The sequence below is a fragment of the Mustela nivalis genome (genome assembly GCF_964662115.1).
Source record: "Mustela nivalis genome assembly, chromosome: 8".
Taxonomy (NCBI): Eukaryota; Metazoa; Chordata; class Mammalia; order Carnivora; family Mustelidae; genus Mustela; species Mustela nivalis.
In genome coordinates this window covers 122,627,668-122,639,890 of record NC_139027.1, presented here as the reverse complement: position 1 = coordinate 122,639,890, position 12,223 = coordinate 122,627,668, and the positions used below count along the sequence as shown (strand labels likewise).

The window sequence follows — 12,223 nt, the reverse complement described above, 5'->3', positions numbered from 1 at the left end:
ACTGACAAGTTTTCACATTCTAACACTTCTGGCCACTTGAGTCTATAATAATAGCCACCATTTAATATTCACATAAACTGTGCCCAGCCCTGTCCTGCGTACTGTGTGAATGATCTCATTTCATCCTCACGAAAGTCCTATCAATTAAGAATGTGTGGGCACTTATGGCCAAGAGAGCAAGTCTTCATCCTTCCCCTATTGACTTCCCTTCTGTCTGGGCCTGGTGACCATCTCATGTCTTTCTTCTCCCAACTTGGGTTGGGGGTGGGTCCCAGCAGGGCCTCAGTCCTGCCCCATACGCTTTCCTCCTCAGGCTGTTACTCCCTGTCAGTCCGCCTGAGCCGCCCTACATCGTGGGACCGGATCAGACACTACAGGATCCATCGCCTTGATAATGGCTGGCTGTACATCTCACCACGCCTCACCTTCCCATCACTCCAGGCCCTAGTGGATCACTATTCTGGTATGGCCATTTCCTGCTTCCATTAGACTGGGACGTGGGGTGTGGGGGGCAGACAGTTGTACTCTTGGACACTTCACTTGCTGGAGAATATCCAGACAGGCAGAAGAGGGACCTCTCCACCTCCATACCAATGTGCCAAGAACGTAGGCCAGGACCTCTGTCTTCATCCCATGCCCTGACAGAGCCATAAAGTCCTCCCATGTGGACATGGGCCAGTGCCTCACCTACACTGTGGTTCTGAGTCCAAGACCTCAATGGTAGGCACAGCTCTCTTCACAGGAACTAGTCCCAGAGCTGTTGCTGTTGTGCAATTTAGTTGACTCTCAGCATTTCCTGGTGCTTGTCCTGTTATAGGTACTGGAGCATGTAGCCACGATGACAGTGTCAAAGGGGCAGAGAGGAAAGCCCACTCCTGGGAAAACTGATCGGGGGTTTTCTAGAGGGTGGGTCTGTGCAGTAGATACGGACAGAACACATAGAGATGAAGTATTCTCTAGCTTTCTTCTTCCCAAAGCACTTTCCTAACCAGGTATTCTCAAAGAGTACCATCAACCTACCCAAAACCACAGCCAATTCAATCTTCAAAACTTAGCCTAGAATGATCTGATTGTATCTCAGCCCCTAGATCAACAGCTTGAGGCTCGTGTCCCATCACTTTTTTAAAAAAATGTAATCTCTACACCGGAGCCCTGAACTCATGACCCTAAGATGAGTCTCTATTGACTGAACGAGCCAGGTGGCCCTGTCATTCTTTTTTGAACATGCCTCCACATGCCAAAAGCGGAAAGCTGTCAGGGTGAGGGTGGGGGTTGTTAGGGAGCAAAGTAGGGCTGGAGTCAGCCATGTCAAGGTCTGGATCTTTATTCAGAGTTGGCGGATGATATCTGCTGCCTCCTCAAGGAACCCTGTGCCCTGCGGAGGGCTGGCCCACAGCCTGGCAAGTCCATACCCCCACCTGTGACTGTGCAGAGCGTGCCACTCAATTGGAAAGAGCTGGACAGGTAAGGGGACCCCTGGAACATGAAGGCAGAACAAAGGAGATAGAAGGACCCAACCTGGGAACCCACAAACCGAAATAAGCCTGTCACCTTTGGGGGCACTGGCAAGCTTGTGAGTACTGACTGATCTCATAAGAGACCAAGCCAGGCTCAGCAGGACTATACAGGGACTGGCAGGAAGGAGAAAGAGGAAGTGGATAGAGGGCATGCCTAGATGCCAAAGATGGCCAGGATGGAAGTGTCAGACAAGATGGGGTAGAACAGAAAGCACCAGTCCTGAATGGAAATGTCAAGCTGGGGTTTTGGCTGAGAGAATGGGGAGCCACTGGGAGTATGAACTTGAACTGTGTGGTGAGAGCAGGGTGCAGGATGAGGCTCCTTAACCCAACTCTCTTTCCCTCTCCACAGCTCCCTCCTGTTCTCTGAAGCACCTACCCTAGGGGAGTCCCCTCTCCTCAGTGAGGGGCTCCGGGAGGCCATCAGCTCTTACATCAGCCTAACTGATGACAGCTCCTTGGATGATGCCATGGCCCAAAACAGAGGCCAAAAGGGAATCCAACGCTGCAACACCTAGATCCCCAGCTCAGCTCACCTTGAGCACTCTAGAGGCAAATTCAGGGTCCCACTTGCATTCTGTGCTCCTTCCTCTTTCAGCCCTAAGAAGTCATTTAACCCCCTCCCAGTGTCACAAATCCACCTGCAACCTCTAATTCAAGTACCTCTAATTCAAGTACAGATCAGCTGAGAACAGGGACAGGGCTCCAAAGAGACTAAATCTCTGGGGTTTGACCCAGTTTGACCTGAGTTGGGATTTCCATCTTCCTCCCCTGCCTACTGAATCCCCTTCAACACACCCCACAGCTCCACCCACTAGGTTAGAAGCCACCATTCGTATCAAGAAGAAAAAAAAATCATTTAAAGAAAATTTACAAGTCTCACTCAGAATACCATACTTCAGAAGGTAGGACTATAGCTAGAAGGGACAGGAAAGCAGATGGGATGGATGTCTTCCCACAGCAACAGAACCCAGGATGTCCAGCCTCTACCTGGACCTCAGAGCAAAGGGGACCCCTGACAGTCCAGGTTCTCAAACAGCCCCATCAGGCCTCTTCTCTGGACAGTCATAGCTCCAAGATCTCTATTTCATTTTGTGGCTTATCATGTGAACCTGCCTAAGCTTTCCTGGCTACAGTGGCCCTGCCACCTTGTGGCCAAACACAAAATGGCACCTTCTGGGTCTAGCCCACTGCAGTGAGGTCAGTCACATCTCAGCACCAGGCAGGGGCATCAGAAGTCACTAAGCTTCTCTCCACAAAACCAAGGCCACAGCCTACACCAACTCTAGCCCTTGATTTCTCTGCTGCCCATTAAGGAAAGAGAGGCCTAGCTGGAGCTGCTACAGGAGCAGGGAGAGGAGGTGAAGGATGAGGTTGGAGGGCAGGGGTCTGAGGCTAGAGGTGAGGTGGGAAAAGCTTTAACAGGTATCGTCAACAGATTTTCAATTAAAGATTTGATTTATTCAAGTACCCGAAAACATTCTACAATGGAAACTGTTATTAGATGATGCTTATACTGTGCTGATGACCACGCACATTCGGCCACACTGTTTTCAGAAAACTTGAAATGCCACTGATAGTTTAAAAACTGTACACCTGATGGAGAAGTGAGGAAGACCATTTAATGTTTCATCCGGATCCAGAGGTGCATCCAATTAAAAGACAGCTCCCATCAGCAAACAGGTGTTTCATGATGATATCCAAGGAGAAATGGTTGGTGATGGACAATTCAGAAATGCTTCTCCAAAAGGCAGTTGGTTCTTTAAAAAGTTTCAGATCACAACCCTTGCAGAAAACACTGATGCCCAACACACTGATTCTCGGTCCAGGAAACACGAGTCTTCCAGGTTCCATGTGGCTGGGGTGTCCCTACAATCATGTTTCTGTGCTGTAACTATGACGGTCCTTTGGACCGGACAGAGAGCAGGTGGGGTCTGTACACCATCAGTCATAGTGGATGGCAGTGTAAAAAATGATCCAGATAACCTAGAGAGAAGACAAGCAATGGTTATAGATCACCTGGGTCAACACAGGCCCCTATTCCACAAAAGAAATGTGTCAAACAATGTATGCACAGTGGGCTTCCAAGGGCTATTCAGTGCAACTGGACTGGAGGCCTAAACAATTTCACTGAAATCAAGCTGTATCTAACAGAGCCCAGGGTTACCCACCAGTGCTCCCAAAGGGACCACAGACAAGCTTCCCTCTCAACCAAATAGTGACTGCAGCACTCGGGGGTAGAGTTATAGATGTGGAAATGATATGGGTAAAGTATCAGGACTAACAACAAACGTGGAAAAGAAACCACCAACATATCCTGTCAGCTTGTCAGCTTCACATCAGACAAAGCAGAGGTTCTCAAAACTGGCTATTCAATGCAATCTCCTGGGACCTTTAGTATGTATGCCCAGGAACCCTCACCCAGAGGGCTAGGGTCTACAATTTTTAAAAAATTAACTTTTGAGATATAATTCACATTTCATAAAGTTCACCTTTTAAAGTATACAATAAATAAATACACACACACACACACACACACACACACACAAAATGCAGTTTTTAGTATATTCACAGCCTAACTGATTCTGGGACATTTGCATCATCTTCAGTTTCTTCCCATTTCCTCACACACACACACACCCACCCCAGCCACTGGCAACCACTAATCGACTTTCTGTGTGGATTTGCCTATTCTGGACATTTTACATGTAAATGGAATCATGTAACGTGTTTTTGTGTCTAGCTTCTTTCACTAAGCATAATGTTTTAAAAATTCAAAGTTGTAATCCCTACCAGTACTTTATTCCTCTTTACGGTTGAATACCACATGGCTATACAACATCTTATTTATCTACTGACCAGGTAATGGTTGCTTATGCTTTTTCAAAAATGGTATCCCGATCACACAGTGTAACCCAATCAGTGTGCTCCGCTGGAAAAACAAGAGAATTTACTATTGTAACTATCAGCTATACATACCATGAACAAGGCAAAAGAGGTCATAAACCCCTCTTTTGTGAGCTCCCATGTGCCACCATATTCTTCCTCATCTATCTGTAGGTAGTTGCTGAAGTAGAGATACAGGACTCCTGCATTGATCAGGCAGAATCTGGAGGGAAGACAAGCACCGAACACAAACTATGAGCTCAGAAGACTCAGAACTCCCACGACCACAGTCCAGGCTTACCAAGACAATCACAGTTGCAGTTAAGTAGTTGTATTATGGGGGCAAGTGAAAAAATACACGGACCTAGACCCTCAATGGAACTGCCCAGTGGCTGAACTAGAGACATAAAGAGCAACTTTGTTTTAGATGCCCAGCAAAAAAAATTTTAAATTTAAAAGCACATAAAACTTCTCCAGGCCCTCTCACAGTAAGACAGCATGATAGCTGAACCATCCCAAATAGGACTAGTACCAGACATGGGCCTCCAAGTAGCTCCCGCTGGGGTGGGGTGGCCACGGGACAGATACATGTTAGGCTGCTGCTTCCTGGCCTAGTGGAACGAGCAAGCACACTAAAGCAGCTTCTGCGTCCATTCCCACTGGGAGACAGTGTCTGGATATGCACTGTTGGCTACGCACCTGATGCAATGGTGAACACTGCTGTCCCTCAGCTATTGGTTAGGAGGAGGCCAAAAACAGAGTGAACAGTGAGCACGGAACTGAAACCAAAGGTTTGTGAGCACCTTCAGGAAGGTCTCTGATTCCCCATCTTGTATTATTTAACTAATAAAGCATTTAGAATGCAGTGAGGTATAGCATTATCATCCTGATCTACTTATCTCTTCGTATAGTCACCATGTAAAGGTAATTTTTATGAACAGATAAACACTTTATGATCTTCCAAGTCACAGGATCTAATCTATTGGGGGACTGTATGTCTTAGGTCACACTGCTCCTGAAGGCTGGGGTGGAAAAATGCAAAGAACTGGTTCCTCCTAATGGATGAAGTGTGGCCTGGTATGGGGCAGGGCCGTACAATGCTGTTGAAGAGTATCAGTATTGGGGGCAGACCCTGAGGCTGTTTGAGCATGAGACAGACTATACATATGTCAGAAGTCCAGTTTTTTCATTTTCTTTTTAAAGATTTTAAGTAGTCTCCACACCCACCAGGGGCTCGAACCCCCAACCCTGAGATCAAGATTCACATGCTCTACTGGCTGCGCCTGCCAGGCACCAGAAGTCTACTACTACTTAGTAGTAAAGTCTACTTTACTCTAGTTTTCCCAGAGGTAGTTAGAATATGGGCTTTCTCATGAGTTGGGAGAACAGGAGCTGGGAGACTGGTTTATACTTGTACCATGTTTTAGGACATGAGCAGAAATAAAGCTTGAGGACAGGGACTGGGAAAATGGCTGAATGGAGAGGCAAGAAACCCAAAGGCTTCAAGCCTAAAGGCCTGGGAGTATAATGGTTTCAGTTAACAGGCAGGGAGTCAGGAAGAACAGAAGGTTTTTCTTGGATTTTGCACAAAATCCAGTCCTTGGCTTGGCCATGTTGTGGCCACATCCTTATCTTCTGCCAGAGATCTGGGGACTCAGCCAATCTGGCTGCCTCTCTCTGTCAGGAGTTACATTTCGTTTTGTTTTTGAAAGACTGGCTTATTTATTTTAGAGAAAGAGCGTGCATGCATGTGTGAATCGGCGGGGGGGCGGGGAAGGGCAGGAGAGGGAGAGAGAATCCTCAAGGAGACTCCTTGCTGAGTGCAGAGCCCAGTGCAGGGCTCAATCCCATGACCCTGAGATCACAACCTGAGCTGAAATCCAGAGCTGGGGGCTCACCCGAGTGAGCCACCCAGGTGCCCTGTGGAGTTTCATTCTGGACAGGCTGTTAGTGGTTCCAGACAAAGACTACTAGGCAGGACTCAGAAATGTCACTCTGGGACTCAGCTAGTAAGCTAGGGATGGAGAAGGGCTGAGACTCATTTAGAGTCTCTGGCTGTAAAAGTGGTTGCTAAGTGATAAGAGATGGGGAAGTATAAAAAAAGAGGAGATATGGGATGAGAGAGAGAAAAGAGCTAACACAGCCCCTGCGTTCTAAGGGTCACAAAAACACAGGCATTTAAATGTTTGGTGGTCAAAGGGGAGGGCTCAGGAAAGGACTGGAGCTCAAAAAGAGCTTTAAGGATGGGCATAAATCCTATATTATAAATGAGGGAGAGAACTACACAGATGTGTAGACAAAGAAATGAATGTGCTGGATTGGGGTTGGGGAAAAAAAAACTTAAAAAGACTCTCTAATCTATTTTTAACTCTATCCTAAAAATTCCAATCAGAATTTTAACAAAATAATGAACCTCTAACAAATACTCTGATTTCAGGGCTGGGAGGCTACACTGATAACAGTAAGGTATGACCGTGCTTTCAAGGATCGGTGGGAATTCATTTTGGGTTTTAAAATATTTTAACAAGCATTCACTGAACACCTATTAATCGTGGTGCCAGGCTCTATGAGAGACAGAGAGGCAAGAAGGGAAGATGCAAAACTTCTGCAGAACAGAACCACCACTCAGTTCTCACGGTATAAATAATGAGAACAGAGAAAATGGTTTTACCTTAATATGCCCTGACTGTCGCCACACCAGAATGAAGAGAAGCCAAGGTGGAGCCCAGAGAGAGGGCAGTTAAGGCAGAAAGCAGGGAGGAGAGGGTCACCAGAAATGAGCACCAAAGCAGTCTTGCCCTACGCCCAGGCAACTGGGTCAGACAGATGGAGAGGGAGTGTGTGTGGAAAAATAAATGTCCTTGGGCCTTTTCCAAGAGCAAGGGGAAAGGTGCCAACCAAAGGAGGGATAGGATTTGTTTGGAGTGAGAGAAACTGGCTCTGGCAGGACAGCCTGGGACTAAACCCCAGGAAACAGGCAGTCCTGAGAAAATGGTACTATGGGGAGCCATTCCAAGGCAAATTCACTCCCAAACACCTCCTTTACCGTTTTGTTTTGTGTTCCTTTTTAAAAAAGATTTTGTCAGAGGGAGAGAGAGAGAAAAAGCAGGGGGAACAGCAGGTAGAGGGAGAAGCAGACCTCCCTGCTGAGTAGGGAGCCTGATGTGGGACTTGATCCCAGGACCCCGGGATCATGACCTGAGCCAAAGGCAGATGCTTAACCAACTGAGCAACCCAGGCATCCCTTTCCACTTTTTTTTAAGATTTTATTTATTTGGGGTGCCTGGGTGGCTCACTTAACTGTCTGCCTTCGGCTCAGGTCATGATTCTGGGGTCCTGGGATTGAGCCCCGTGTCAGGCTCCCAGGGAGCCTGCTTCTCCCTCTCCTTCTGATGCTCCCTGTCCTTGTGCCCTCTCTGTCAAATAAATAAATAAAAATTAATTAAAAATTTTTATTTATTTATTTGACAGAGGGAGAGACAGCAAGAGAGGGAACATAAGCAGGAGTGTGAGAGGGAGAAGCGGGGAGCCTGATGTGGGGCTTGATCCTAGGACCCTAGGATCATGACCTGAGCCGAAGGCAGATGCTTAAGGACTGAGCCACTCAGGCAGCCCTCCTGTTTTTCTTTTTTTCAATAGCCATTTTTAGCTCTCTTTGTAAAGCTAATCATATGACTGCAGTGAACCATTTATGGAGTGCATATGATGTACTAAGCACTACATTTAGGAATTTACTTGGGTTATCTCATTTAGTTCACACATCAGTCTTAGGAGGAGGACACTTTTAGTGTCCTCCCCTTTCCAGTGATGAGAGAATGAAAGCTCAGAGAGGTGAGCCCAAAATTATGTAGCTTTAAAGTGGCAGAGCTGGAACTTGAATCCATTCTACAGTTAAAAGTAAAAAGAGATCTCTAAATAGCTTAACTCATCTGCCACAGTGGCAAGGATAATAAACTAACTCTGGTCTTTGCTATATTATTCCTAGATTGGGTGACTTCAGAGAAATCTCTTAGGAATCCTGCAAGATGAGATGGGAGCAAGGGGTCGGAATCCGTGTTACTCTCTCCTAGAAAAGTGGTCTTGGGAAGAAGAGGGATTCCCTCTTGTCTTCAGACTGCCTTCCTCCTTTCTCTGACTTTGCTCGTAGGCCTTTTCTTTCACAGAAAGCTCAAACGGAATGATCAACATTCTGAAGAGTTACCTCCTCCAACAGGGGAAGACCTATGAACCCCAGGTCCTTGGTCTCCTCACCATCACTCAGAACTCATCACGTGTCCACTCCGCCAAAGTCAGGCAAAGCATAACAAACTCAAACTCCTTCCTTGGACAAATGCTTTGCTCAGTATCATAAATTAAAAACCTTTTTAGTTAGGGGCGCCTGGGTGGCTCAGTGGGTTAAGCCGCTGCCTTCAGCTCAGGTCATGATCTCAGGGTCCTGGGATCGAGTCCCACATCGGGCTCTTTGCTCAGCAGGGAGCCTGCTTCCTCCTCTCTACTTGTGATCTCTCTCTGTCAAATAAATGAATAAAATCTTTAAAAAAAAACAAAAACAAAAACAAAAACAAAAACCTTTTTAGTTAGAAGAGGAGATGACACATGCCTTTTGGATTATCTTCCGAGAAAATAAGGAACTCACAGGGATTTGAAATCTGTTTCACCCTTTTCACCCTACGGTGAGGGAATAAGAGATGTGATCACCCCTAAAACAACCAATGTGATATTCCATGGTTAAGGATCATAGTTTATATTCCGGGTGTGGAAAAAAAAAGAAAAGTTAACAAGCTTGCCTGTCCATTTCCCACTGTAGCTTACCCACAATTCCTATCTTGAGACTACTCCTACACATTGTTTTAATTCACTCTGGTGGGCATGTGGACTCATCACTTTCAGTCGCTTGTTAACAAGCTGAGCCAAGACCAGGGATAGGTGTCAACTGTGCTGCCACTGGCCATGGAAACACAGTAAAAAGTGAGGGTGCAACCTCCTACTTTTTCACTGCTTTTAAAAAGTAGGGATCTGAAATAACTTCTGTCAAAGCCAAGTTCCAAGACATCCAGCACAGTGCCTATATAAGGTCATCAAGTACAGAAGTTCTTCTACTTTGCAAATTTCCATTGGTACAAAGGTCATGTCAGAAACTAGATGGCCGCTACCAACAGGCAGTGCAGTAGCCTCTTGCATGAGATCACTTTGGATCCATAAATGAATGGACTGGCCCAGTCCAGTCTCTGGAAAAATAACATGTCTAAACTAAGATGCTCCCAGGCCTGCTGAACTGAGAAATGCTAAGCCAGGAGTGCCACTGTTGGGGCTACTTTACTGCTTTCGTCACTTCGCTCTCTCACCCATACAAAGTCATCTCCTCCCCCCTCCCCAAGTCATCTTAAAATGTGTGTGTGTATTCCTCCAACTTAGTAATGGCCCTTTCCATAAAAAGGAAACAAAATCTCTATGTGAAAAGAACTGATACAAGAAAATGGAACATACCCAAGACTTACCCAGCTATTCCCAAGAAACCTCGCAACGGTAACACTCCCCAAATAACACCTAGGACCACAGCAATGATCTGTCGGAACCAGTAGATCACATCTAAAAACTCATCCTGTAGAAAGAAAGAATGCATGCATTATCTGCAGTGGATGCCACATGAAAGAAAGCCTCTGTAATAGGTGAGAAATAAAAAAGCTTGCTGCTATAAACACATTTTCCATAGAAATGTCTCCAAGAGCAATGGTACGTAGTTTCCTGATCTCCGCTTCTTATACTAAAACATGGTTTTAAAGGAAAAAAAAAAAAAAAAGATATATTTCTCTTAAGTGATGACTTTTGGGCCTTTGTGCTAAGTAAAAACTCTAGGAAAATTATTTACTTTTTTAAAAGCTTCAAAAATGAAATGGCTTGGGCGCCTGGGTGGCTCAGTGGGTTAAGCCGCTGCCTTCGGCTCAGGTCATGATCTCAGGGTCCTGGGATCGAGTCCCACATCGGGCTCTCTGCTCAGCAGGGAGTCTGCTTCCTCCTCTCTCTCTCTGCCTGCCTCTCTGCCTACTTGTGATCTCTCTCTGTCAAATAAATAAATAAAATCTTAAAAAAAAAAATGAAATGGCTTGTGATGAAACGGCTGTGGAAGTAACTATGCTACTGGCCACAGAACACTGACCCTCAGAAGAGAGACCTAGGCACACTATCCATAGGCAGAAGGGCTGACTTTTAACCTTCTCAGCACCATCTTCCTGCACAATGAATTTTAAGCAACAAAGAAGAAAGGAATTAGAAACAAAAGTGCTGAAGGCAGGTGCCAGCGTATCTGATTTTCATACAAGGACGCTGAAGACTCAGGTTTCCGACCTGCCCCAGATGGCAGAAACCAGGGCTTGTACAAGAAGGAAGAAAGAAATGACACAGCAGATCATAAAGGTTTTGCAAGAGCTGGGCAGGGCTGGGGGCAGGACAAGGGGACCTTCAGGAAGTACCTCCCATTCTCCCCAACCCAAGAGCTCCAGGAAGGAGAACCCACTTCAACAGTCCAGAAAAACAAGGGAAAAACTGCAAATATAATATTCTTTTCAGGCCAACTGGAATCAAGCTGTGTTGGTCCCTTCCAGATCATGGGGCAGAGCTGGGGAGTGCCTACACTCAGATCTTCTGAAAGCGTGTGACCAGTGTAAAAATCTTGAAGCCCCAATAGTCTCTCAACACACATTTGGTGGTTTCCCCCTCTCCCTCCCTCTCTCACCTCCAAGAGGTGGTTTCAATCTCCCTTCTCGCAGTTATTAAGGCATTTGGTATTTAGAAATTAGAGCAATTGCTCTAATTAAAAGCAATGGCAGCTCACCTTCAGTAAGCCTCATCACGTGCTAAAGGCTTTCCTGCACCACGGTACCCCACTTCAGAGCTGTTCTGAGAACTGAGTGAAACAATGCGTGGAGAGAGCACCTGGCACAAAGTCTTTGGTAGAAAACTGTTACCGTTACTGTTCATACTAACGACCGTATTAAGTAATTAATTCGGAGAAGACAAGTCACTTACTGAAGATCCTACTGGGAGCAAAAGGCGGAGGTCGAATTCAGCTCACTCTCGCCGTTCAGGCACACGCCCTGCCCGCGGGTGGCAACTGCTGTGCCCCCTCCTCGCTGCTTCCCGCGTGACCCAGTCGGTTTCACTCCGCGGTGAGCCCCGAGCCCGGCTATCAGCCCCGGGCCCGCCAAGTTCGCCCCGACACCTTAGTGCCACCACCACGCAGCCCACTCCCCGCCCCGACCCAACACACGCCAAACACTCCGCCGCGCCTGGACCCGGCAGGGGCAGGCTCGGGCCTGTCCATTCGTCCCCGAGTCCCAACCGGCTCCTCGAACCTGCGCCCTCGCCAGGTCCCACCGCACCTTGTCCTCCCAGGCCGCGTCGCTCCGCAGCACCTTGCTCCAGACAGAGACTTTGAGGGCCCCGTTGGCCAGCTGCGGCTGAGGCGGCTCCTCCTTTCGCCGCCCGCCGCTCATCCTCCCGTCGCGCCGCCCGGGCCGGGCGAGGGGCGCGCGGGTCAGGCCAAAAGGAGTCGGACTCTGGGGTCGCGAATCACGGCGCGCAAGGGGGCGGCGACAGCGATAGCGACAGAATCACTAGTCAGGCTCCGTGGCGTGCTGCGGCTGCCTTCACTCGGCCAAAACGCCGGCTCCGCTCCCTGGCTCCGCCGAGACCTGGAGCTGCGGAGGGAGGGGCAACTCAGCGCCGCACGTCCTCCCGCCGACGAACACACGCAGCCAATCGACAGCCGTGCAGCCGTCACCTCTGCGCAAGCGCTCTACGCGTGACGGAAGTGACGCAAA

At 47.6% G+C, this 12,223-nt stretch overlaps 2 protein-coding genes across 5 annotated transcripts in view; one reads left to right on the top strand and one right to left on the bottom strand.

Moving 5' to 3' along the window:
* Positions 1-5,268, top strand: part of SLA2 (Src like adaptor 2) — a 30,712-nt gene extending 25,444 nt beyond the window's left edge. For 2 of the 3 annotated variants that reach the window (XM_082746284.1, XM_082746285.1), the window contains exons 6-8: positions 314-463; positions 1,332-1,464; positions 1,870-5,268. In XM_082746284.1, the coding sequence (XP_082602410.1) occupies positions 314-463; positions 1,332-1,464; positions 1,870-2,035 (449 nt within the window). In that variant the 3' untranslated portion in view covers positions 2,036-5,268. The remainder of the gene's footprint in view (positions 1-313; positions 464-1,331; positions 1,465-1,869) is intronic. The other variant, XM_082746286.1, reaches the window with a different exon arrangement.
* RAB5IF (RAB5 interacting factor) lies at positions 2,957-12,182 on the bottom strand. 2 transcript variants are annotated; one of them, XM_082746298.1, is made up of 4 exons: positions 11,783-12,182; positions 9,902-10,005; positions 4,497-4,626; positions 2,957-3,503 (listed from the first exon to the last, which is right to left on the bottom strand). In XM_082746298.1, the coding sequence occupies exons 1-4, from the start codon at positions 11,894-11,896 to the stop codon at positions 3,462-3,464; spliced, it is 390 nt and encodes a 129-aa protein (XP_082602424.1). In that variant the 5' UTR covers positions 11,897-12,182; the 3' UTR covers positions 2,957-3,461. The 2 variants fall into 2 exon arrangements, with proteins under 2 accessions (XP_082602424.1, XP_082602425.1); XM_082746299.1 differs by lacking the exon at positions 4,497-4,626 and having other exon boundaries at positions 11,783-12,157.
* Positions 12,183-12,223: the final 41 nt, after the last annotated feature.